This window comes from Diadema antillarum, unplaced genomic scaffold (genome assembly GCF_040938485.1).
Source record: "Diadema antillarum isolate AM-2024a unplaced genomic scaffold, OU_Dant_1.0 seq00001715_RagTag, whole genome shotgun sequence".
NCBI classification, from domain to species: domain Eukaryota; kingdom Metazoa; phylum Echinodermata; class Echinoidea; order Diadematoida; family Diadematidae; genus Diadema; species Diadema antillarum.
Window position 1 is genome coordinate 429002 of NW_027272404.1, and position 23217 is coordinate 452218.

Genomic DNA, 23217 nt, shown 5'->3' on the forward strand with positions numbered 1-23217 from the left:
TAACTTGTTTGTGTACACACATACACTTGTACATGGACAGAATTTGTTTATTTAATGATAATTAAAATTTTATTAAATATTATAAACCTATTTATACAAGAGGAATAGACACAGAAATGTATTCCTTAAACATGTAAGCTCAATAGAATTGTTTTTAATGGGTTCCAGAGCACAGTAAGAAGTCAACATGAAAAATGTTTCGGACGTACATAAAAGTTGTTTCGGACGTACATAAAAAAGTGTACGTCCGAACACATATTTTTTCATTAATTAGAGATAATTACACAATTCTAAAGTTACACATTTGAAAAGCAACAAAAACTTGCTTTGCATTGAGATTTTGCAGTTTACTGACATTCAAGTTTTTATGTAAGATTTTAAAAAAAGTGTTTTTTTGTTTCGGACGTACATTGAAATAATGCATAAAATAAAAGTAAAGAAGACAACATAAATTGTCACTTTCACATTCTCTACCCTATGGATATGGAAAAAGTGGTTCATTACCTTCATATTTAATGATGTAGTGAGTTGAAAAGTTTTGTTTTCTTTCACAAAAAATATCAAATGAAATAGTGGATTATAAAAGTGGTTCCAGAGCAGTTGTTTAATGGCTTCATTGAAATCACTCCTGTGACCTTGACCTTGGTTAAGTGCATTTCTAATTTACATTTTTGAACAGTTTGAACAATTTTCATCAAAATGATATATAATTTGTGCTGATAATTTCATTTTGAAAAATTGACCCTCTGGTTGACAAATTTATGGAATTGCCCTATTCCGACAGAAGTAGTAATGATGAAATAATAATAGATTCTTTATTCTGAAGGTTCGTTAACCGAAAATTGAATAAAGAAAAATGTCCGTAAATTTCAAAACGAAATCAGTGCGTCATTTCGAACGTTTTGCCAGTGAAATATGGAATAAAACTGCCCAAAAACAGTTGCACTTTTCTTACTCTTAGGGTTCGTTACTCCGACAGATTAATGAAAAAATAATGCTATATTCCTTATTCTGAAGGTTCGTTAATCGAAAAATGATTTTAAAAAATGTCCGTTCATTTCACAACGAAATCAGTTTTGTTATTTCGAACGTTTCCGTCAGTGAAATTTCAGAATAAAACGACGGCCCCAAAACGGTTACAGTTTTCTTTTACTCTGAAGGTTCGTTACTGCGAAAGAATAACGATATAATACTTTAGATTCTTAATTCTGAACGATTGTTAATCGGAAAACGATAAAGAAGAAATGAAAACGGTTACAGTTTTCTTACCCTCAGGGTTCGTTACTCCGAAAGAATAATGGCAAAATAATACTCTACATTCTTAATTCTGAATGATCGTTAATAGAAAAATTATAAAGGAGAAAATATTCGTTTATATCCAAACAAAATCAGTTTTGTTATTTCGAATGTTCTGCCAGTATAATTTCGGAATACAACAACGGCCCCAAAAGGGTGTTTTCTTATTCTGAAGGTTTGTTATTCTGAAGCAATAACGATGATAGATGATAGATTCCTTTCTGAAGGTTCGTTGATCGGAAAATAATAAAGAAAAAATGCTTGTTGATCTTCGAGCGAAATCAGTTTTATTTTGAACATTCATCTGTAGTACCGACCTTTGGTGTTGTTGTTGTTTTCGATTACAAACCTTCGAAGTACTCAGTAATGAATCGTTTCATTTTATGATTAAACAAACCTTCGGAATAATGACCATCATTACATTTTTGTATGATATTTCTTTGATGTCACGGCCAAACTACCGCAGTATACCCAGAAAGGAAAGTGCAACGATGTCCCGAAAGTTCTCGATCGCTTCTCGCGCATCTGCATGCCATAGGCCTACCAGGTGGTCGAGCAAACGGCGAGAAAGCAACACGGCGCGCGCTGTTGCGATGCAGAGACGGCTAATTATTGCAACAGTGAAACAGGAAAGGCCTAAAAGAAATCGGAACCTCCACCATCGGCACCTACTTCTCTTTCATTTATTATTTAGGAACTGCCGCTAACAAAAGGTATGGAGTTTCTGCATTGTTTCTGTGAGAATATGCCCCTCACAACGTTCATTACATCTCCGTGAAAATGTCACATTTAGTGGCATTCTAGCGGCGATTTATCTGTGTTGTATTGAGCATTAGCGAAGGCCCGTACCCACCCCCAGAACAGCGCGCATAAATGCCGACAAGCGTGAAGAAATTCCTGGCGAGAACCCTGTAAAGATCAGAAACTTCAAAAATTGGAGGCAACTATACAGTTCTTTTGTCACCATTTCTATTGATCATAATGACAACATAATTCTATCATAATTACGACAAATCATTTAATGTGACTATAAAGGCATGTTTATTATAAGCAATTCCCCAATTCATGGGACATTAATATCTGAAATGGTTATTAGACAATGATAGTTCAGTAAGAAGAGTTTGATTTCATAGATCATATGAGGCATATAATACATTCATTCTTTGCTAAAAGTTGGTTGCTGTTAGATACTCAAAGTCCAATAGCCTTTTTTTCAAGAGTATTTTTTTGTTTAGTCAGGTTTCGTAACTTATGCTTTGAAAATATCATTAGCATTCATACTTAGTCAACACTAACCAATTATATTTGTGATACCTCTTTTTAAATTTTCGTATTCCATCTGAAAGTATAAAGAAACTTTATAAATGTAACATTGTTCACAGTAGAATTGGTTATATGATGTTTCATAAAAATTATTTGCTAATTATTATGTATTTTTTCCAGCATGATTTACTTCCAATGAAATTATTGAGGGTCCAACATCGAAATGCTTCAAATGATTACCACTGGTTTAATACCGATATTTTGAAATTGATGGAGTCATTTACCAGCTCTAAGTGATCCTTTCAAAGTCTGACACTCATTTGCCCATAAACACTGTTACAATTAAATTTCAATGTCACTATCATTGTAACTCTGTGATTCTATTGGTTGAATGAATTCATTTTCACTACTTTCACTGTCACTATCAGTATCGGGCTCTGATTCATAGGTCATGGTGCCTAACAAGATGTCCCCAAGCTGATGCGGAATCATCTCGCAATCCTGTCCGTGTCTGATATTCATTTACGCATGAGTTCTGAACCAAATCAAATTCCAATGTCCATAATGGTCATTTTCTGAGTGCGGTACTTGTATATGTTGAATTAATCCATTTTTACTCATGTCACTGTTGCCATACCAGTATCGGCTCCGATTCATCAGCCACAGTGACTTCCAGGATGCATGTCCCCAAGCTGATGCGGCAGCACCTCCCCTGAGGTCCACAGAGGTCGCATTAGATCTTCATCCTTTGTCCATCCATGTCTTTCGTTTGGGTTTGTTGCTACTGTAGCTTTCATATTCTTGTTTGATAATTGCATAGGACATGCTGCTCTAAAACCTTTCAGCAGGGCGGTATCATAGCCAGATCAGAGTTTTTTGCCTTTGTGACATTAGCCATTTCACTGCACTTGGACTGTAAAGAGTTTGGAGGGCATTCACCTTCTTCTGTTACCATACAAGGCACTGGTAAATCGTTCCAGTTCATCATCATCTCAGCTTTAACATTTCAAGATTCACCAAGCTTTGGAAATACAGCATGAAATGACTCATCAGCCTCGACATTGTTTTTACCTTCCCCTTACCGATAAGGCACTAGTGGTATTGCAGCCAGTAAATGCGTGGAGTCCTAGAAATTATGTACATACAAGGGCTGAATTAGGAAATGGGACAGCTGAGGTGATGGATGAACTGAAAATGTTTTGCTGTGCTTTGCATGGTAACAGTAGAATTTGGAGGTGAATGCTCTGCGATTCTTGACAATACAGTCTAAGTGCAGTAAAATGATGTCACAAAGGCAAAAACTTTTGATCTGACTTCTCAGAGACGTCTCTGAACAGCATGTCCTCCGTAGCAATTATCAAACTAAGAATATGGAAGCTAGCAACGGACCAAAATGAAGATCATGGGTAGACGAAGGATGAAGATCTAATGCGACCTCTGTTGACTTCACCTCAGGGGAGGTGATGCCGCATCAGCTTGTGGACGTTCTGAAAGGCACCATGGCTGATGTATCAAAGCCCGATACTGGCATAGAAGCAGTGACAGGAGCAAAAATGAATTCACTAAACCTATACACTCACAAAATAACAATGATGGTGACATTGGAATTCGATTCAGAGCTCAAAAGAATTTCAGACTTTGAAAGGACGGCAAAGTGATTCGTTGTCATCCCACGAGTTCAACATCCACGAATTATACAGCAAACGAGTCGTACAGCCCATGACTTCGACAGCAGGCAAATAAGGCCCATGAGTCCGACAGTATACAAACAAGGCCTGCAAGTTTGACACTAGGCAAACAAGGTCCACGAGTTTGACACTTAAAGCAACAACCCCCTCCCCCCCCCCAAAAAAAAACCTCACAACTTAAAAACGATCCACGAGTTCGATATTCACATCGCAGGGCCGTAAATGTGTTTTTCTCGTGGGTCTTGTTTATAACGCGTCAAACTCATGGGCCTGGCTTGCCTGGTGTGAGATTCAAGGGTGTCGAACTCATGGGCTGTAGGACTCACAGGCTGTATAACTCGCGGGCTCTATGACTCATGGGTTGTATGATTCGTGGGTGTTGAACTTGTGAAGTGCACCCAGTGAATCAGCATCATTCAGCTTCTGGACATCCATAAGGCACCATGGCTGATCTAACAAAAGTATTGACTTTATTAAAAGTTAAATGTCTACAGAAGACGTCTGAATTAAGATAATGCCTTATTTGTTTTGTTTTTTGTTAAACATGGTTATTTATCTAATATCCAGACTAGATTTAATTTCATTTAATGATATTACCACAAATAATGGATATTTAGATGTTTTAGCGTGAGAACTTGCAAAAAACTGCGTGGATTTTAAGTTTGTCAACCTCATGTATGCCAACTTCATTGTCGATGACCTGCAAGTCCATATTCCCAAATTTTCGAAATAAAATGAAAATGATGTTAATATTATAATCCTTACCATCGAGAAATTGTACATCGTGATTGAATCGTGACTCGAACTCGGGTCCTCCGATCGGGAGTCGAAAGTTTTACCCACTATGCCACAGAACCGCCAAGAACCCACAAGTTAGCATTCCCAAGTTAAAAACAAACAAACATTAAAGTAATTTAGGTCTCCAAAAGTCCATTGTCTATATTATGCATCATGTACATGTATAGTGTCATTCCGGTGACAAGTTCAATGTGGATGCAATTTCTGAAGAAAATAGAGGAAAAATCATGTCAAAATATTATCCGTGCCTGATACAGTATTTAGAAATGTGCCAGTGAGTGCAGCGTAGTTGAGATAAGTGTTTTAATTGTGAAACTAGTTTTAAGCATTTATCTAAAGGGGAAATCCAGTCCAAATAAAAGTTAGGCCGATAAGAAAAAGTAAAATATTACGAGTTCAATGGTAAAATTGTGATCGAAATCGCATGAAAAATATGGAAGTTACATGACATTTGAAGTTTTGCTATTTTTTGAGGAAATAGTTCTTGAACGGTCAATATGAATATGCAAATGACAAAGTGAGCATGTCATCCCCTCACATCTTGCCATATAGTTTGTACATAAAATTTGATATTTCCAGTTTTTCATTCAAACACAATTATGCTCGAGGCTCAAATCATGATATCTAACATCACTATAACCAAGTTACATTGTATGCAACCAGGAATAACATCATTTGTCAGACTTCAATGACTGAAACATTGAATTTTCTTTATTTTTTTGTACACGATCAATGGAAAATTGTGAGGTTATGACATGGTCAGGTTACTCACTTGGATATTCTTATCCACTGTACAAGAAATGTTTTGCAGAAATTAGCAAAAAATAGTAACTTCCTTATTTTTCATCAGATTACAGTCAAATTCTTACCATTGAACTCGTAAGATTTTACTCTCTTTTTATCAGACTAACTTATTTTTAGACTGGATTTCCCCTTTAATCAGGATTTGAGTTTATTGCAAAGAAATAAAATGCCAGTAGAATTGAAAATTCATTATCTTGATTTCCTTTACTCTAAATTTATCGCTAAAATCAATCAATTGAAAATGAGATTTGTAAATGAATCCCTGCTATGTCGTATTTCTAGTCTTTGACGTCGTCTTCATCTTCGATGTCGTGACCAATCATCATCAAAAAGAACCATAGTCATTTTTGATTTCTCATTTTAAGGCAACTTTTATTCAATCAGGTGATTGCTGATTGTAAAAATTGATTAAGGTTGTGACTTTACATGATAAAAAGATTCGTTGTAACTCATTTTTGATACTGGACATCAAACAAAGGTATTTCGGAAGCTAATTTCCAGACACCGCGCATGCTCACTCCAATGTCTAGGGCAAGTCCAAGATAAGGTCCCCTCAGAAGGCAAAATTTCATCTTTGCTCAATATTGACATGTTTGGTATCATTTTGAAGCTTATGAGTTGAAGTTTTGATTTCCATGAAGGAAAAAATGATATTATGTAAATTTATGCAAATTTCAAGGGCTTCATTTGCATAAGTGTGAAATAGAGCATTACGTATGGGACATTTATAAAAATTCATATTTATTCAAAGGAAAACAAATGATATTTGATTAATATGTGGACATGGGAAGTCCATCAAATAGTTTAACTTGGTACAAAAATTTAGGGATTATGCAAATGATTATGCAATTAGCTCGTGTCCTATCATGAGATGTCCCATACGTAACAAATTGAGATCATTTTTTTAGGTTTTCTCTGAAATTTCTAAGGTTATTTGAATGCCCATTTGGAAAGTTCTAATTTATTGTTTAGAGAAGTAAAATACCATAAAAAGAAGAAAAAATAGCAAAAGAAATATTTTTTATTAGGGAATTAAATAATGTCACGTATGGGACACGTATGGGACATCCCCATACATATTGCATGTAAATGCATGTAGCTAGCTGGGAGGGTCTCTCAGTACACAAATGGTCAATCGTCCTGAAGAAAGCATCCCAACTTTGCAGCTACTTTTGAGTTATAGACACTTGAAACAATACATGTACTTGACTGAACAGTTTTTAGAAAGGGGGAGGGGGCGATTGCAAAAAAAAAAAGAAAATGAAAATCAGCATTAAAGGGATGGTATAGTTTTTGCAGGAATGGGGATTCACTTTTCAACATTTTACGAGATGATTGGAAACCAATTATATGAATTATTAAAGAGTATACAATTCTAAGACTAGAGGAATTCAAAGTTTATTTGATGGAGATCCAATTTGAAATGGCTGAGATATTAAAAAACAAACAAATACAAAGTTAAATGAAATGGTCCTAATAAAAAATGTGACCCACCTTTTATTAGGACACCATGTTTCTGGATATCTCAGCCATTTCAAAACGGATTTTTGTCATGTTAACTTTGAATTCCTCTTAGAATTGTATGCTATTTAAATATTTCATAGAAGAAGTGCTAGTTATCTTGTAAAAGTTGAAATCAGAATTACCATCTGAACCAGAACTATGCAGTCCCTTTAAGTAGAGACCTCTGATTTAAAGGGTACTGAAACTGAATACACAAGCAGTTTGAAAAATTGCAGTTCAACTACAAGTGTATTGGGTACTGTCCACCACACAATGTAGAGCTCTAGCTACGTTTAGCAGTATTGTATAACACATGTATGTGATGATAATGAAGATGTTACTTCAAATTAGTGTTTCTTGCATCATTTTTTTTTTTTATTGCAAGTGATAAACAAATTGTCCTTATTCAGTTTTCAGTAGTAGCCATGACAAAAATCATGGGTATACATACTGAGGTGTGACTCGTACCAATGACCTGATTGCTAGACAGACATCATGTACAATGTATATCTACTCAATTACTGGGGTTCCATGCAGCAGGTATTGCATATTTATCAAAATTAATATTTCTCGTGTCAAGTTGTTTTTTATTGAAACTGAATGGCAAATTGTCCTTCATCTACGGAAGTAAACACTTTACTATTCAATTTTTTTAGTATAAGTTGTAACTATCCTGATAAAAATACAGGGCATACAAACTCAGGTTGGTCATAAAAATATAGAATATTATTTAAGATTATGATGGTAAATATATGGGGAATATTGTTCCCTTGACAATCTGGATTAGTATTTGAGTAATTTCAACTGATTCTACCTCAATAATTATGCACAAATTTGTTTAAATGGGTATTTTGCAAAATCATTTTGCAAAATACCCATAAACATGGTTCTCCACATACACTAAGCGAATGGGGTATAAGGGGCTTGCATACTCAGGTTAGTCATAAAAATATGAAAATACGATTGAATATGATTATGAATGGTTAATATTTGTGGAATATTGTTCCCTTGACAATCTGGATCAGTATTTGAGTAGTTTCAACTGATTTTACTTCAATAACTATGCAAAATACCCATAAACATGGTTCTCCACACACTAAACGAATGGGGGACAAAGAGTCCCATACGTAACTGTCCCATACGTAACACGTCATGTCTGTCTTTAATTAGAACCTGTAATTACAGCTTTTTGCCTCATGACATGAAACTTACCTCTGATAATCTTGAGTATTGTGACTTTCATCCCAGTGAGTTACAAGTTGTAGAATAAAATACTTTCAGAGAGTTTTGAGGTTGAAATTTTTTTTCAAAAAAAACATTTTTCTGGTCCCATACGTAACAGCACACATTTTCTCTTCTAGAATATAATTCTGAATGTCATTTTTCTCCATTTTTTACCTGATTATACTTCTCCTATATATCAATCACCATGATAAAGTTCAATATGATCAAAGGCCATTAACACTATTTTTCAGGTCGTAAAAGTCTCTGAATGTCCCATACACTGTACGTAACGCGCGCATTATCTTGGACTTGCCCTCTACAGAAGAAGATCGGATTACAATTAGGCCAAAATCTTTTGTTTTCTTAAAAAGGGATATTCATTTAATATCCAGACCAAATTTCAAGTCATATAACAAATTTTTCACAAAAATATACAAACTTAAAGGGTGAAACTTGAAAAATTGCACAAATTTTGTAAAATTTTGTTGAATTTGGTCGACATTGTTGCCCATTTCGTTGACGACAAACTTGAGGGCTTATATTGCCAAACTTTGCTTTGCATCATATTTCCCATCTTCTGAGGAATCTAGAAATACCAAAATCTTTGGTTATCAACGAAAAATAAAGGCATTATTTATAAAGGCTTTATTAGGATAATACCCAAATGCTGTTGTATTCCCCCGTATTCGCGAAAAGGTCGTTCCGGAAGTGACGTCACAAAACGTCACGGGGCAGGTCTTGGGACCCAACTTTTTTTTTGTTAACATCACTTTTCTGACTCTCCAGACCAAGGGCTACATGGAAACAACAACGAATGTTACAATTGTAAGTGCAGAGGGGGTGCACGTTGACCCCCACTAGCCCATGGCCTATTACTTAGATCTACTGAGAGCTACAGTGGAAACTCGATATAACGAGATGGTCGGGACCGAGTCATTTTCCTCGTTATAGCCGATATCTCGTTATATCAGTAGGCATAAAAGAAGGCATAAAATAATGACATTAATTTGCACATGTGGGACTACCCATCATATTTCAATCAATACTGAAAACTTGATATTGTGTGTGAGGGAATTACTCACCTTTATGGGTAAGGAGACGTTTTTGCCAAGGAAATCCAATATCAAGAATGTGTTTCTTATTAATTGTAGATGTTTGAATTTGTAAATTTATATAGCTTGCGATTGTATCAAGATCGTCTGTGGATTGGTATGTGCATGGTTATCGTATGGGTGTGTGTTGTGTGGAAAGCTTGAATAATATATGGTATGCACAATGCTGTGTGTGTATGTGACACATTCTGTATGTACATTATGACTGCGTGTGTTTGAAGACGGGGAATTCCCTAAGTAGAAGGCCAATCACAGCATCAGATTGCCTCACACCTGCTAAACGTCATGATGATGTCGTGTATACATATGGCCGTCCCACCACATTTTCTGCATGTATCAGTGTGCGTGCACACACACACTTCACACGTACAACATGCAGTGCTAGCTGGAGTGCATTGAAGAAAATGATTATGTGTGTACAAGACAGTTTTTGGCGCATCAAGCTTTACAATCTCGGAAGATGATAGCACGGGTGAAGTAAAGCTTTACCGAAGGCATTTTGCTTTACCTCGCTATAGCAGGTTTGATTTACTATGTTTTTCTTTGTTTGGAAGTCACAAAATTTATCTCGTTATAGCAGTTATTTCGTTATAGCCGATCTCGCTATAAGAGTAGCATTTTACATAGACTTGTGTGGAAGGAAATTTGGGACCGAGAAAATTTCCTCGTTATAACCGATATCTCGTTATAGCAGTGTTCGTTATACCGAGTTTCCCCTGTAGCAGTAGCCTGTGAAGAACAAAATACCTACACGTGTATTCCTACATAGTTCCAAGGAGTTTCAAGAGATGGAGTTCCAACTGGCTGTAATTATTCAAATAGTTGTCACTTTTCTATTGATGTACACAAGAAATCCACAGGTGCATCTGTGCCGTGGATGACGGGGTTTGATGCCATCGTCTTGCTGAGCAATCTGAAGATTCATTTTGAACGTTAACTTAATGTTGGCTACATATTGCTTGTTTAAAATCTATTAAATGAAACGAAATCTCACTTAATGATAAAGCACATTAAACAAAGGTCATTCCTTTCCAGAAATTGTCTATGTGCAAAAGTGTAAATCAGAGCTGTACCACGTGAAAGTGTTCAAAACTGTACCCTCCTGGAAAGCCGGTTTTATCCCTTTTCCACTTTAAATTCTGACAAATAAAACTGATATGGAATAATCTTCAAGTATAATTCTTTAAATTACAAGTAATGTGCCTAAAGTTGGTACACTAAATAAGGGTTTTCATGTTCTAGTTCCAAAATAGATGAAGTCTGAGTGTATCTTTTGTGTATCACATTGTGTGTCAATATAAATGACATTCTATGCATATCATTTAAGATATAAAAATTATATAACAAATTTGCAAAAAAAAAAAAAAATGTTTTTTATTTTACCTTCTTTGGTGTATGTTTGGTACAGCGCGTTCTTGATTGGTACACACACATGATTTGTATGCGCTGTAATGCAACTTCATTCATTTGCACGCGTCAACATTATTTCTCATAAGAATCATGTACTGAGCTGTACCAATCATGGCACAGCGCTGTCTGGAGGCAAGACTGACAGTATTAGGGCAAGTCCAAGATAAGGTCCCCTTAGAAGGCAAAATTTCATCTTTGCTCAATATTGACATATTTGGTACCATTTTGAAGCTTATGAGTTGAAGTTTTGATTTCCATGGAGGAAAAAATGATATTATGTAAATTTATGCAAATTTCAAGGGCTTCATTTGCATGAATGTAAAACACAGCGTTACGTATGGGACATTTATAAAAATTCATAAAGGAAAGCAAATGATATTTGATTAATATGTGGACATAAGAAGTTCATCAACTAGTTTAACTTGGTATGAAAATTTAGGGATTATGCAATTGGTAATGCAAATTAGCTCGTGTCCTATCATGAGATGTCCCATACATAACAAAATGAGGTCATTTTTTTAGGTTTTTTCTAAAATTGCTAAGGTTATCTGAATGCCCTTTTAAAAAGTTCTAATTTATTGTTTAGAGAAATTAAATACCATAGAAAAAAAGAAAAAACCGTAAAGAAATATTTTCTATTAGGCATTGAAATAATGTTACGTATGGGACAATGCGTTACGTATGGGACATCCTCATATATATTGCATTTTGAATGCATGTAGATAGCTGGGAAGGTCTCTCAGTACACAAATGGTCAATCATCCTGAAGAAAGTGTCCCAACTTTGTAGCTACTTTTTGAGTTATAGACACTTGAAACAATACATGTACATTGTACTTGACTGAACAATTTTCAGAAAGGGGAAGGGAAGATGGCAAAATACACAATGAAAATCAGCTTTAAAGGGATGGTATAGTTTTGTAAAAATGGGGATTCAGTTTTCAACATTTTATGAGATGACTGGAAACCAGATGAATTACTAAAGAGCATACAATTCTAAGACGAGAGGAATTCAAAGTTAATTTGATGGATATCCAATTTGAAATGGTTGTGATATCAAAAAAAAAAAAAAGTAAAATGTCTTTTTATTGCAAGTGATACACAAAGTGTCCTTATTCAGTTTTCAATAGTAGCCACAACAAAATTCATGGGTATACATACTGAGGTTTGACTCAAATCAATGACCTGACTGCTAGACAGACATCATACAACCCTGTACATCTATTTGATTACCGTACTGAAATTCAACGCAGCAGGTACTGCTTATCTGTTAAGATTAATATTTGTTGTGTCAAGTTGTTTTTTATTGAAACTAAATGGCAAACTGTCCTTCATCAATGGAAGTAAACACTTTACATTATTCAATTTTTTAGAGGTAACTTTCCTGATAAAAATAGGGCATACATACTCGGGTTGGTCATAAAAATATAGAATATGATTGAATATGATTATGATGGTAAATATTTGGAGGATATTGTTCCATTGGCAATCTGGATCAGTATTTGAGTAATTTCAACTGATTCCACCTCAATAATTATGCAAACATTTGTTTATGGGTATTTTGCAAAATTATTTTGCAAATACCCATTTATAAACATGGTTCTCCACATATTTGGGGAATATTGTTTCCTTGACAATCTGGATCAGTATTTGAGTAGTTTCAACTGATTCTACCGCAATAATTATGCAAAATACCCATAAACATGGTTCTCCACACACTAAATGAATGGGGGACAAAGTGGGGGACATCATGTCTGTCTTTAATTAGAACCTGTAATTAGAGCTTTTTGCCTAATGACATGAAACTTACCTGTGATAATCTTGAGTGTTGTGACTTTCATCACAGTGAGTTGCAAGTTGTAGAATGAAATACTTTCAGAGAGTTTTGAGGTTGAAAAAAAAATGTTTAAAAAAACATTTTTCTGGTCCCATACATAACGGCACATATTTTCTCTTCTAGAATATAATCGTCAAGGTCATTTTTCTCAATTTTTTACATGATTATACTTCTCCTAGATATCAATCACCATGATAAAGTTCAATATGATCAAATGCCATTAACACTATTTTTCAGGTCATAAAAATCTCTGAATGTCCCAAACGAAACGCGCGTGTTATCTTCGACTTGCCTATTAATGTAACTATCTCTGTGCATGTGAGCTCACTAGTCACTTGTAATCTGGCTGCTGTTGATTGAACATCATGACCAACTGCACTTGCTCACCATTCAGTGCGGGCGCAACAACTGGTGCGGTCCAAAATGAGGACGTCTTAACTCGCCTGCTAATTTCCAGCTTGAAATTTAGATTCTAGTTTGGCAAGAGGTCATGAAGATCAAAAACTTTTTGTGAAGGTTTACATGTACTAGTCTTTGCTGCCCTGTTTACTGTGAATTTGAAGAGGTATAACAGGCTGCATCTTTCAAACATGATGTCACATGATGTAGATCATGCTCTAGCCTCTAGGATCTCCTCTACATAGGGGTTCCATGAGGATGTGAATTATCTATTGGCTTCAGTGTGTCAAAGAATACTAGGCTGTACCAATCATGGGCTCATTACTCATCAGATTAGTGGCTGGGCATGGCCAGTCAAGTAATTTTCATTTTGATTTTTGATTTTCATCATTTTTTGTGAAATTTTTATTCGAGCGCATCCCCGTGTCTCTACCATTATTTATCACCTATCTTTTATAAGTAGGGATGGCGAAAAAAAATTACCATCACAAAGACATAGATCCTAGATCAAAGTATCTTCCTCAGAAAGTGGCTGATGATTATGCAATGAGACTATCTGCGCGGCAGATGCCACATGCTTCAAATACAGTATATACCAAAAGAAACTTTGCGTTAATCAACATTAACGTTTCATTAACGCAAGCGGTTTCACCTGAATCGTTAGTAACGCAAAGTAACGATCGGGAAAATTAACGTTTGTAGTAACGATGAGTAACGATGAGTAACGATCCCTCACGCAAATTAACGATGTTTCGTTAAAATTAACGATAGGTAACGCAAGAACTCACACGAGATTTTGGTTTTGTAACGAGACCTGGTGAAAGGACGACGTAGCCCCTGCCGAGTGTAGCGATTTAGCGGAGTCTTTTCGCGAATCGAATCACGATTTCGCGAATGGTTTATTTGCGACCGGCGTCACCAAAAACGCACGCCGGGCCACCAAAAAAAGCCGGATGTTTGCCTTCAGTTTTGAAAATGAACAGCGGTAACTATCGGCTTCGTAAGCTCAGGCCTCGAATTAACCGACGGCCACCGACGGCCATGGCCGTCGGTGCCCCTCTCGTTGGCCGCAATGCCTTTTGTTTACGGCCAAAAAAAAAAAAATGTGCCCTTTTTCTTGGGGCCGTGGTGCCCTTTTAGAATGAAAGTTATTATTTATGACGTATGATATGCCCTTTCTCAAAGTCTCTTTAATAAGCTTGAACAACTTTCCTGATCTCAAATATCATACCTTCGGTTCACTCGCGTCCCGATGTATCTGATTCAAACTCAAAGTATCTTTCCGAGATATATACGAGACGACGTGTACGTACATGTACGCCCGACCGGCTTTTACCGTCCCGACTGCCTCCGCAGCGCAGCGGCCGCGAGTACTGTACTAGCTAGGCAGCGCATATTCAGATAGAGTAAACAGTGAACTCCAAGTTCACCAAGAAAAAAGAAAAATCCCACGATGCCAAGGGGTGCCAAACTGGGGAATGGGGAGGGGTGGAGAGAGAGAGAGAGAGAGAGACCAATCAACAGAAGAAACCGCGCGTACTGGCGCATTCTTGGAGGTCATGAACTGTCTGTCACAGACTAATCATAGCAATCTACACGCGCACGCAAATTCCTTTGCCTGGTGGTTTTGCCAGCCAGCTGTCGGAATGTGCTTTGAAGTTTCATGGCAGCCTGGGTGTGAATGGGTGTCGAGTTTCAATCAATACCTACTGTTGTTTTATTCCTGTTTAAAAAAAAAATGTTGTTTCACCTGATAGAAACGCGGAGATCGGGAATGTGTTACAGCTGTAGGGAAGAGGTTTTTGTTGTGTGTTGCACTGTGTATGTGTGTGTGTGTGTGTGTGTGTGTGTTTGTTTTTCTCGGTTTGTTTTTCTTCTTTCTTTTTTCATTAACACCAAACATGCCCTTTCCAATGTGGCCTTGGTGCCCCTCTGACTGACTTAAGTGCCCTGGCCTCTTGGAAAAAGTGCCCTTTTCTAAATGGCCTTGCCCCTCCAAAATCCTATTTCGAGGCCTGTAAAGCTGCTAGATTAAATGTCAGATGTTTGCTCTTAATTTTGGAAATGAATAACGGTAATATTCGACTCCGTATTATACAAAAATAAATGTCGGATGTTTGCTCATACTTTTGGAAATGAATAGTGGTAAGATTCAGCTCCGTACGGTGCTGAAATTAATGTCAGATATTTGATTTTGCGTTCGGAAATGAATAGGGATAAAATACGGCTCCGGAAGATGCTGAAATAAATGTCGAATGTTTGCTTTGACGGTCGGATATAAATGATAATGAATTTCAACTCCGTATACGATGATAAAATAAATGCCGGAAGTTTACTTTTACGTTCGAAAGTAAATAATAATAATATTTAGCTCTGGAATATGCTAAAGTAAATGTCGAATTATCCCTTTGGCGTTCGGAAATGAATAACAATAATAATAAACTTCGTACAACGACGAGATAAATGTTGGATGTTTGCTTTTACTTTCGAAAGTGAATAGCAATAACATTCGGCTCCAGAAGATGCTGAAATAAATGTCAGATGATTGTTTTTACGTTCGGAAGTGAATAACAGTAATATTTTGCTCCATACGATGCTAAATAACTGTCGGATGTTTGCTTTTAAATTTCGAAATGAATAACAGTAACATTTAAATGCGTTTGATGGTGAAGTTAATGTTTGCTTTGACGTTCGGAAATGAATAGCAATAGTATTCAACTCCGTGCGATGATAAATAAATGTCTGATGTTTACTTTTATGTTCGAAAGTAAATAGCAATAACAATCAGCTCCGGAAGATGCTAAAATAAATGTTGAATGTTTGCTTTGGCGTTCGGAAATGAATAACAATAGTATTCAACTCAGTACGATGATGAAATAATTGCTGGATCTTCGCTTTTACGTTCAAAAGTAAATGGCAATAACATTCAGCTCCGGAAGATACTAAAATATATGTCGAATGATCCCTTTGACGTTCGGAAATGAATAACAGTGATATTCAGCTCCGTACGACGATGAAATGCCGAATGTTCGCTTTTACGTTCGAAAGTAAATAGTGCTCAATAACATTCGGCTTCGGAAGATGCCAAAATAAATGTCAGATGATTGCTTGAACGTTCGGAAGTGACAAGCAGTAACATTCTGCTCCATAATTAAGATGCTAAAATAAATATCAGACATTTGCTATAAATTTAACATTTCGAAATGAATAACAATAACATTCAGTTGCGTTTGATGGTAAATGTAATGTCGGATGACGTTTGAATGTGAAAAACAGTATAACATTCGGCTCCGTACGATGCTGAAATATGTCAGATGATTCATTTCACTTTCGGAAGTGGACAGCAGTAACATTCGGCTCCTTCGATCATAAAGAAAATGTCGGGTGTTTGCTTTTGAATTTGGAGATGAATAACGGTAATATTCTGCTCCGTACGATGCTAAAATAAGTAACAGATTGTTGCTTGTACATTTGGAAATTATAAACGGTATCAATCGGCTCAGTTAGATGATAAAATAAAGAGCGGATGTTTGCTTTCACGTTCGGAAATGAATAAGGATGATATTCGGGTCCGTAAGATGATAGAATGAATGTCGGTTGCTTGGTTTTACATTCCGGAAGGTGTTAAAATACTTGTAAATGTTGAATGATTGCTTGAATTTCCACCAGAAATAAATAACGGTAATTTTTTGGCTCTTTACGATGCTAAAACAAATGTCAGATGTTTACAATGTCTGCAAATGCTCCCACTTTCTCATTTCAAACGTAAATTTTGACCAATTTAATAGGCATCAACTTTTATAATAATCTATAAGCCTATTTGCGAAATCTTAGAACTCAGAGTAACGGTATAAGATGATTAAATTTTCTCCCTATTTTAGACGTGGGTACCTGTATCACTTCAGTAATACTTGATATTTATTTTTCTATGTTTAGTAGGACCGATAGTTTTGCTTGTTTGTTTTTCTTTTCAGGCCACCAAAAAATAAAAATCAATCATTTTGGTGGCCCGATCGGGCCACCGAAATAAAAGTTAGTGTGGAGCCCTGGCCTTTTGTGGATAAAGTGTCTTGCTTAAAGGCAAATATCGGGCTTCGAGGGGATTGAAACCGCAAACCCGTACCATGGCTAATTGATTCAGATTTTACTTAAGTACATGTACTTGAAGGTCAACTTTAGATAGACTTTTTTTTTTTTTTTTTTTTTTTTTTTGCGATACAGCTGGGGCTCCATGCGCATTTATTTACAACAACAGTATAATCAGAAGACGAGCAGAAAGAATGTCAGCACCAGGAGTAATCGCACCGGGCCGAAAGGGGAAAAGGAAAAGTATATCCTGAATCTATACCCCCCACATTGACAAGAAGACAAATGAAAAAAGAAAAGAAAAGAAAATGAATGGACCCACATGACGCATAATTTTGGTAAATCTGCGGGATATTCGTTATTTCATTTTGCTGTGTTCAAACTATACACCAGTATAGCTTTTCGAGTGTGATCTTAATGCGTATGAATGTTCTATGGACTTTAAGTTTATAATGCGAAAGAGGGTAACTATATAACAATTAACGACATTGATAACGCCAAACAATAGGAAATTTCAGAGTGCAAGAAAAATAAGACGTCCCGGAAGTACGCCAGACATCATAATTGCTTTTTTTGTTCCTTTCTAGCTCCACAGCATCACCTAGGAAATCGATTTGACCAAGAACAAAAGCGCGTCCCTCTTTTCTTCCTGGGCAATTACCCCGGACCCTTCCCCTGGCCCTAATCCTAACCATAACCCAAACTCCTCACCCTAAACCTAACCCTAATCTTTACTCTAACCTTACCATTAACCAGTATTTAGCGGGGGAGGGGGGGGGGGGGTAATTGCCCTCTGGGGTTAATTGCCCGGATTAGGTTGCAACACACAACAAAAACCTCTTCCCTGGCCCTACACCTTCCCGATCTCCGTGCGTTGTCAGGTGAAACGACATGTTCAAATACAAGAATAAAACAACAGTAGGTATTGATTGAAACTCGACACCCATTCATGCCAGCCAGGCCAGGCTGAAATGTAACTTCAAAGCACATTCCGACAGCTGGCTGGCAAAACCACATGGCAAAGGAATTTGCGCGCGCTTGTGGATTGCTCAATAAAATTGGAGGGCCTGGGAGCGGGAAAACAAGGGTGATTACTGAGTAGTCTGTGAGTTATCAAAAGCAGACCTTTCCAACAATTGCAAACGTCATGATACTATTAAAATTTTTGTCTTCCTTTTGGACTGAAAGAAAAAAATCACAAAGACGAGTTGAGTACACGTTGTATCACAATTTTTTACATAGCCATGCAAAACGATTACTACACTCATGTTATGACAAGAAGAATCAATATTCCAAGACAAATACAAAGCAGCCTCGGGTACTGACGGTGACAAGAAACGCCACGCATTCACAATGCACGTTGGGGAGCAACAGGGAGGTGGGAAGAGACTCTTCCCGCCTCCCTGGGAGCAACATGGAGTTGGCAGGGAGGGGTGATCCTGGAGTTTGTGGGAACTTCCCGATACTCGGTGACAACAGGGAGGTGGAAGAGAGACACTCCACCTCCCTGGTGACAACACGATTGTGACGATCTCAAAGCATGGACCCTACCACGCCCAGCAAATCTGCGTGCTACTTCTCAAAAATTTGAAGGAACTTTGTCTCTGATCTGTTGAGTTGTTTTTGCTGAATATCAGGAGCTTTTCATGCCTGACGTTCAAATGGATGGTTGCCAAAATTTCATAATCTATAAATCTCTCAGTAATTTATTTTAGGCTGTTGATGCTGCCGTAAAAACATTAGAAATTTCATAGGAACTAGTCAGGATAAAGACAAAAAAATCTCCACACAAAACAAATACAAGTATCTTTTATTGTCATTGGTAGTCAAATTTGTGTTATACAGATACATTGTATGATTAAAGCAATAGGTATAGTATTAACTATTGTATTACACGTAGTAACACTTTCATGGTAAGTTTGACGTTTTAAAAATCGCAGGAGAGTTTTTTTTTTTTTTTTTTTTTTTTTTTTTTTTTTTTTTTTTTTTTTTTTTTTAAAGGAGCAGTGCAACCATTTCTAAACGTGAAGGCATGATAAATGAAAGGAGAAAAAAAAAACAATCAACGTTTGTAATCCTGGGTCTTCGACTTGAGCTATCTTTAATTAAACATTCCTTCTCTGTTCATCTCCAAGACCCCAGACTGTTCATGACCTCCGAGAATGCGCCAGTACGCGCGGTTTCTTCTGTTGATTGGTATCTCTCTCTCTCCACCCCTCCCCATTCCCCACTCTGGCACCTTGGCATCGTGGGATTTTTCATGTTTCTGGGTAAACTTTCATGTGAAGCGTGCCTATCAAGTCACCACTTGACTCACCTGCTGGCAGTGTAATAATGCGAGCAGAAAGTGGTAGACATTTTCTTCTGCTGCAGCTACTTTTACTGCCGAAATACTCGGCTTTGTCACCACACACTACCACCAGTTATTCGGCGAGACACACGTTGTGTATTGGAATATAAATGGACTTTTGCACCTTCCTGAATTGAGTAAGTGTCTGACCGTTGTTGAAATCGTGACATCGCTAACGTTAGACAGTCGGCGTTAGTTTTAGGCTTGCGTATGCGTGATTTCATGGGTTCAATGTTCGATGGAATATGTTGGCTGTGGGGAAAAATGTGGCTTCGAAATTTTTACTTGCCCGATTCCATTGACTGCGCCCATGAGTACAAATTTGACGACCATGACAATACGACATTGCCAGGGGAGTTCTGCTCAACTACAAAATCTTTTCGGTATTTGATATCGCTATTTAAATGCCTTCCGCCGGCAGGAAATTGTCCGTAGTAAATATTACGAACGACAGCTACTTAACCGAGGCATCTCCGAGTCTCGCAATTTCCGAGATTTCTTGCCAGTCCACATGACAAGTCCGCTAACGCAAGATCTAAAAATTAACGCACAGTAACGATCTGTAACGCACAGTAACGATCTGTAACGATCTGTAACGATCATTCACGCACGGTGATCGTTAATTTTGTAACGCAGAAAGATTAACGCAGTACCGATCGGCGCTTGCGTTACACGTAAATTTAACGCAAAGTTTATTTTGGTATATACTGTACTTACGAGTGGCGGCATTGAACATGGAGGGCATTTCACACAAGATTGAACTTAAAATTTATATTATTTTAAGATTGACTAAATATTATGGTATGCTGTGTGTGTCTTCAATGTTGCTCAACATTCTATTAAATAAAAATGAAGATTTTGGAGACCTTTTTCATGTAGGGCCTAACGTTAGGGCCTAACCGTTGGCGTTTGACATTCTCATCTAGTCTAGATCTAGCTGGACTCTAGACCAGTAGTACAAGAATAAAGATAACATAAATATCAATGGATATTCTGTAAACTTTACCGGTAAAGATAGACTCTACTGATAATTTGAAGTGGATGATGATTTAAACGTTAGCCTAAATGAAATTGAACAGGGAAACCAGTGACATATCATAATTTTAGTCAATCTTAAATTAAGTTCGACTTCATGAAACATCATGAAACACCCCCACCCTGGCTTCAAAGAAAATACGACAGTTGTGACTCCATCCATGCCTTTCTTGAACCTCCTTGCTAGTTCTTAAACTTCTAACATTTATAGGTCAAGACAATCTCACCTTTGCCAGACCACGCATATATATTCGAATTCCTCGCATTTTCATGTCCCCTCGCAGGTCAACAGCGACATGTCCGGATACAAATTCGCCAGCAGAATAGACTGTCTTGTTGTTGTCCAGCACAACGTGAAAGTCCTTTAGTTTCACCATATTGCATTAGCACAGCAATGGGATTGCCGCGGCGTGCGAACGGATACAGAATCTGATGAGTGATGACCTCTTGTTTCCTACGACTCGAAGCCAAACCCAAAGGAAAGTTCCTATCATAACATGTGATCTGAAGAAGTCCCCATGAGATAACCAGCTATTCCTCTGATCATATGTTATCTAATATCTGCCGTATATACATTTTCTTCAGCCTATCAACTTGGTCCATCTTTACAATAGATTCTCTAACATTTTCAAACGCTACACACTCGGCTTGATCTCGGCAGCTAGCTACCGGCTATACGTACGTGTATACGTACCGAGACGTACACAATGCGATCGCAAGCAAAGAGTATAGAAGCGCGTGCGCTACTCTTTGACAGCATGCAAAATTGACCTAACCTTGTACGCGCGCTGTGGGTGGATGTGTAGCTAACAACGAGCTACTACTGAGCCCGCATTGAAGTCAGCCGGAATCGCGTGTAAAGTCTATGCTGTACATAAAGTCTATTTTGCGCAGTTGTATGGAACGCTCATGGGTGAGGAGCCTTTTGGGTAAACGTACGTAACAACGTAACGTCGTCGTCGACGTTTAAAAAATGTTTTTATTTGGTTCGCTACGTCTCCGTCATCGGTTTCTTTATCATGGATATTCATGAATATTTATGAATATTCAAATAAGAAAATCCAAAATTTGAAAAAATAGATAAAAGACATTGAAATCTAAAGTATTTATGCTGGGTTCAAACTTTCTGTGTTATAAGTTGTGCCTATACGTTATTGTTCAGTTATTCACAATTTCAAATTGTGTAACTAGTATGGCAAAGAGGTATTTTAGGCCTGATTAAGATATATGTGATTTGATTTTAGTGACCATTACAACTTTTTTTTTTTTTTTTTTTGCCGGTATATAAAGGAATGTGATACATACATCAACTGGCTGTCATACACACATCACTAGCTGTCATCGGTGGCGGACGTATCTCTTCACCTCTCCGCCTCTCTCCGCCTCTCTCCTCACGTGGACCTCTTCTTCTTCTTCTTCTTCTTCTTCTTCTTCTTCTGATTAAGTCTGCCTCCTTCAATAGACTGAAGATTCTTGCAGACTGGTGCAAGCGAGCGAGCGATACGGGTGAAGGCTGAGCCGGGTTTTTGATGAGTACCTCTTTGGATAATTAGAAGATAATGTTAGATTAATGAATACTAGGATAATTCATAAATAAAATTTGTGTAATTTACAGTAGTTTTTCTCTGGGGCACCTGCGCCCCTGAATACCTTTGTCTGTCTATGCTGTTTTTCTTTTCTTTTTTTCTCTCTCTCTCTCCCTACTCTTTAGTTGTGTTTTCCGTGATACACACGGTTCTGTTTCATTTACTCATCGGTGTCTGAGTGATACATCTCATCGTGTTTCCTCTCCCGATACCTTTCCATTCCTTGTATCACACTTACCCTCCGCTTAGCAATTTGCTACGCTTACATAATCATACTGTATATTCTTTAAGCGTACTTTGATTTTTGTTGAATTTGTAATGGTACTTCTGCCTGTACACGATTTATTCCTCATATCTTCTGTTTGTATTGATTGTCTGCATACTTATACACGATTTATTCCTCATATCTTTATTTGTATCGATTATCTGCAAACCAATACACGATCTATTCCTCATATCTTTGTTTGTATCGATTCTGCATACTCGTCACTGTATTAGCATACACACTGGTATAGATATTAATTTTCCGGTATACTAGTGCGCTTAGAAACATCGGTATTAAGCGCCTTATAAATGTATTGTATTATTATTATTATTATTATTACAGCAGTCTTTTAATTTCATTAATATCTTTTTCGCAGGCTGAGGTGGGGAACTTTCCATCACACCCCGCATTGCTGGTTTTTTTTTTGTGTGTGTGTATTATCATACCATTTCTGCAGTTTCTGCAGTCTTTTTTTTTTCTCTCTTCTCTTCTAGTTTCCAGTTGAGCGCGGTATATACCTACAACGCTCCCTTTATATCTTTTCCCACTGGTTTCCATAGTT

General features: G+C 37.1%; 1 protein-coding gene across 1 annotated transcript in view; it reads right to left on the reverse strand.

Annotated features, from left to right (window-relative positions):
* Positions 1-21539, reverse strand: part of LOC139711862 (arrestin domain-containing protein 3-like) — a 144972-nt gene extending 123433 nt beyond the window's left edge. The window contains exon 1 of the mRNA XM_071623712.1: positions 21032-21539. Coding sequence (XP_071479813.1) covers positions 21032-21181 — 150 coding nt within the window. The 5' untranslated portion in view covers positions 21182-21539. The remainder of the gene's footprint in view (positions 1-21031) is intronic.
* Positions 21540-23217: the final 1678 nt, after the last annotated feature.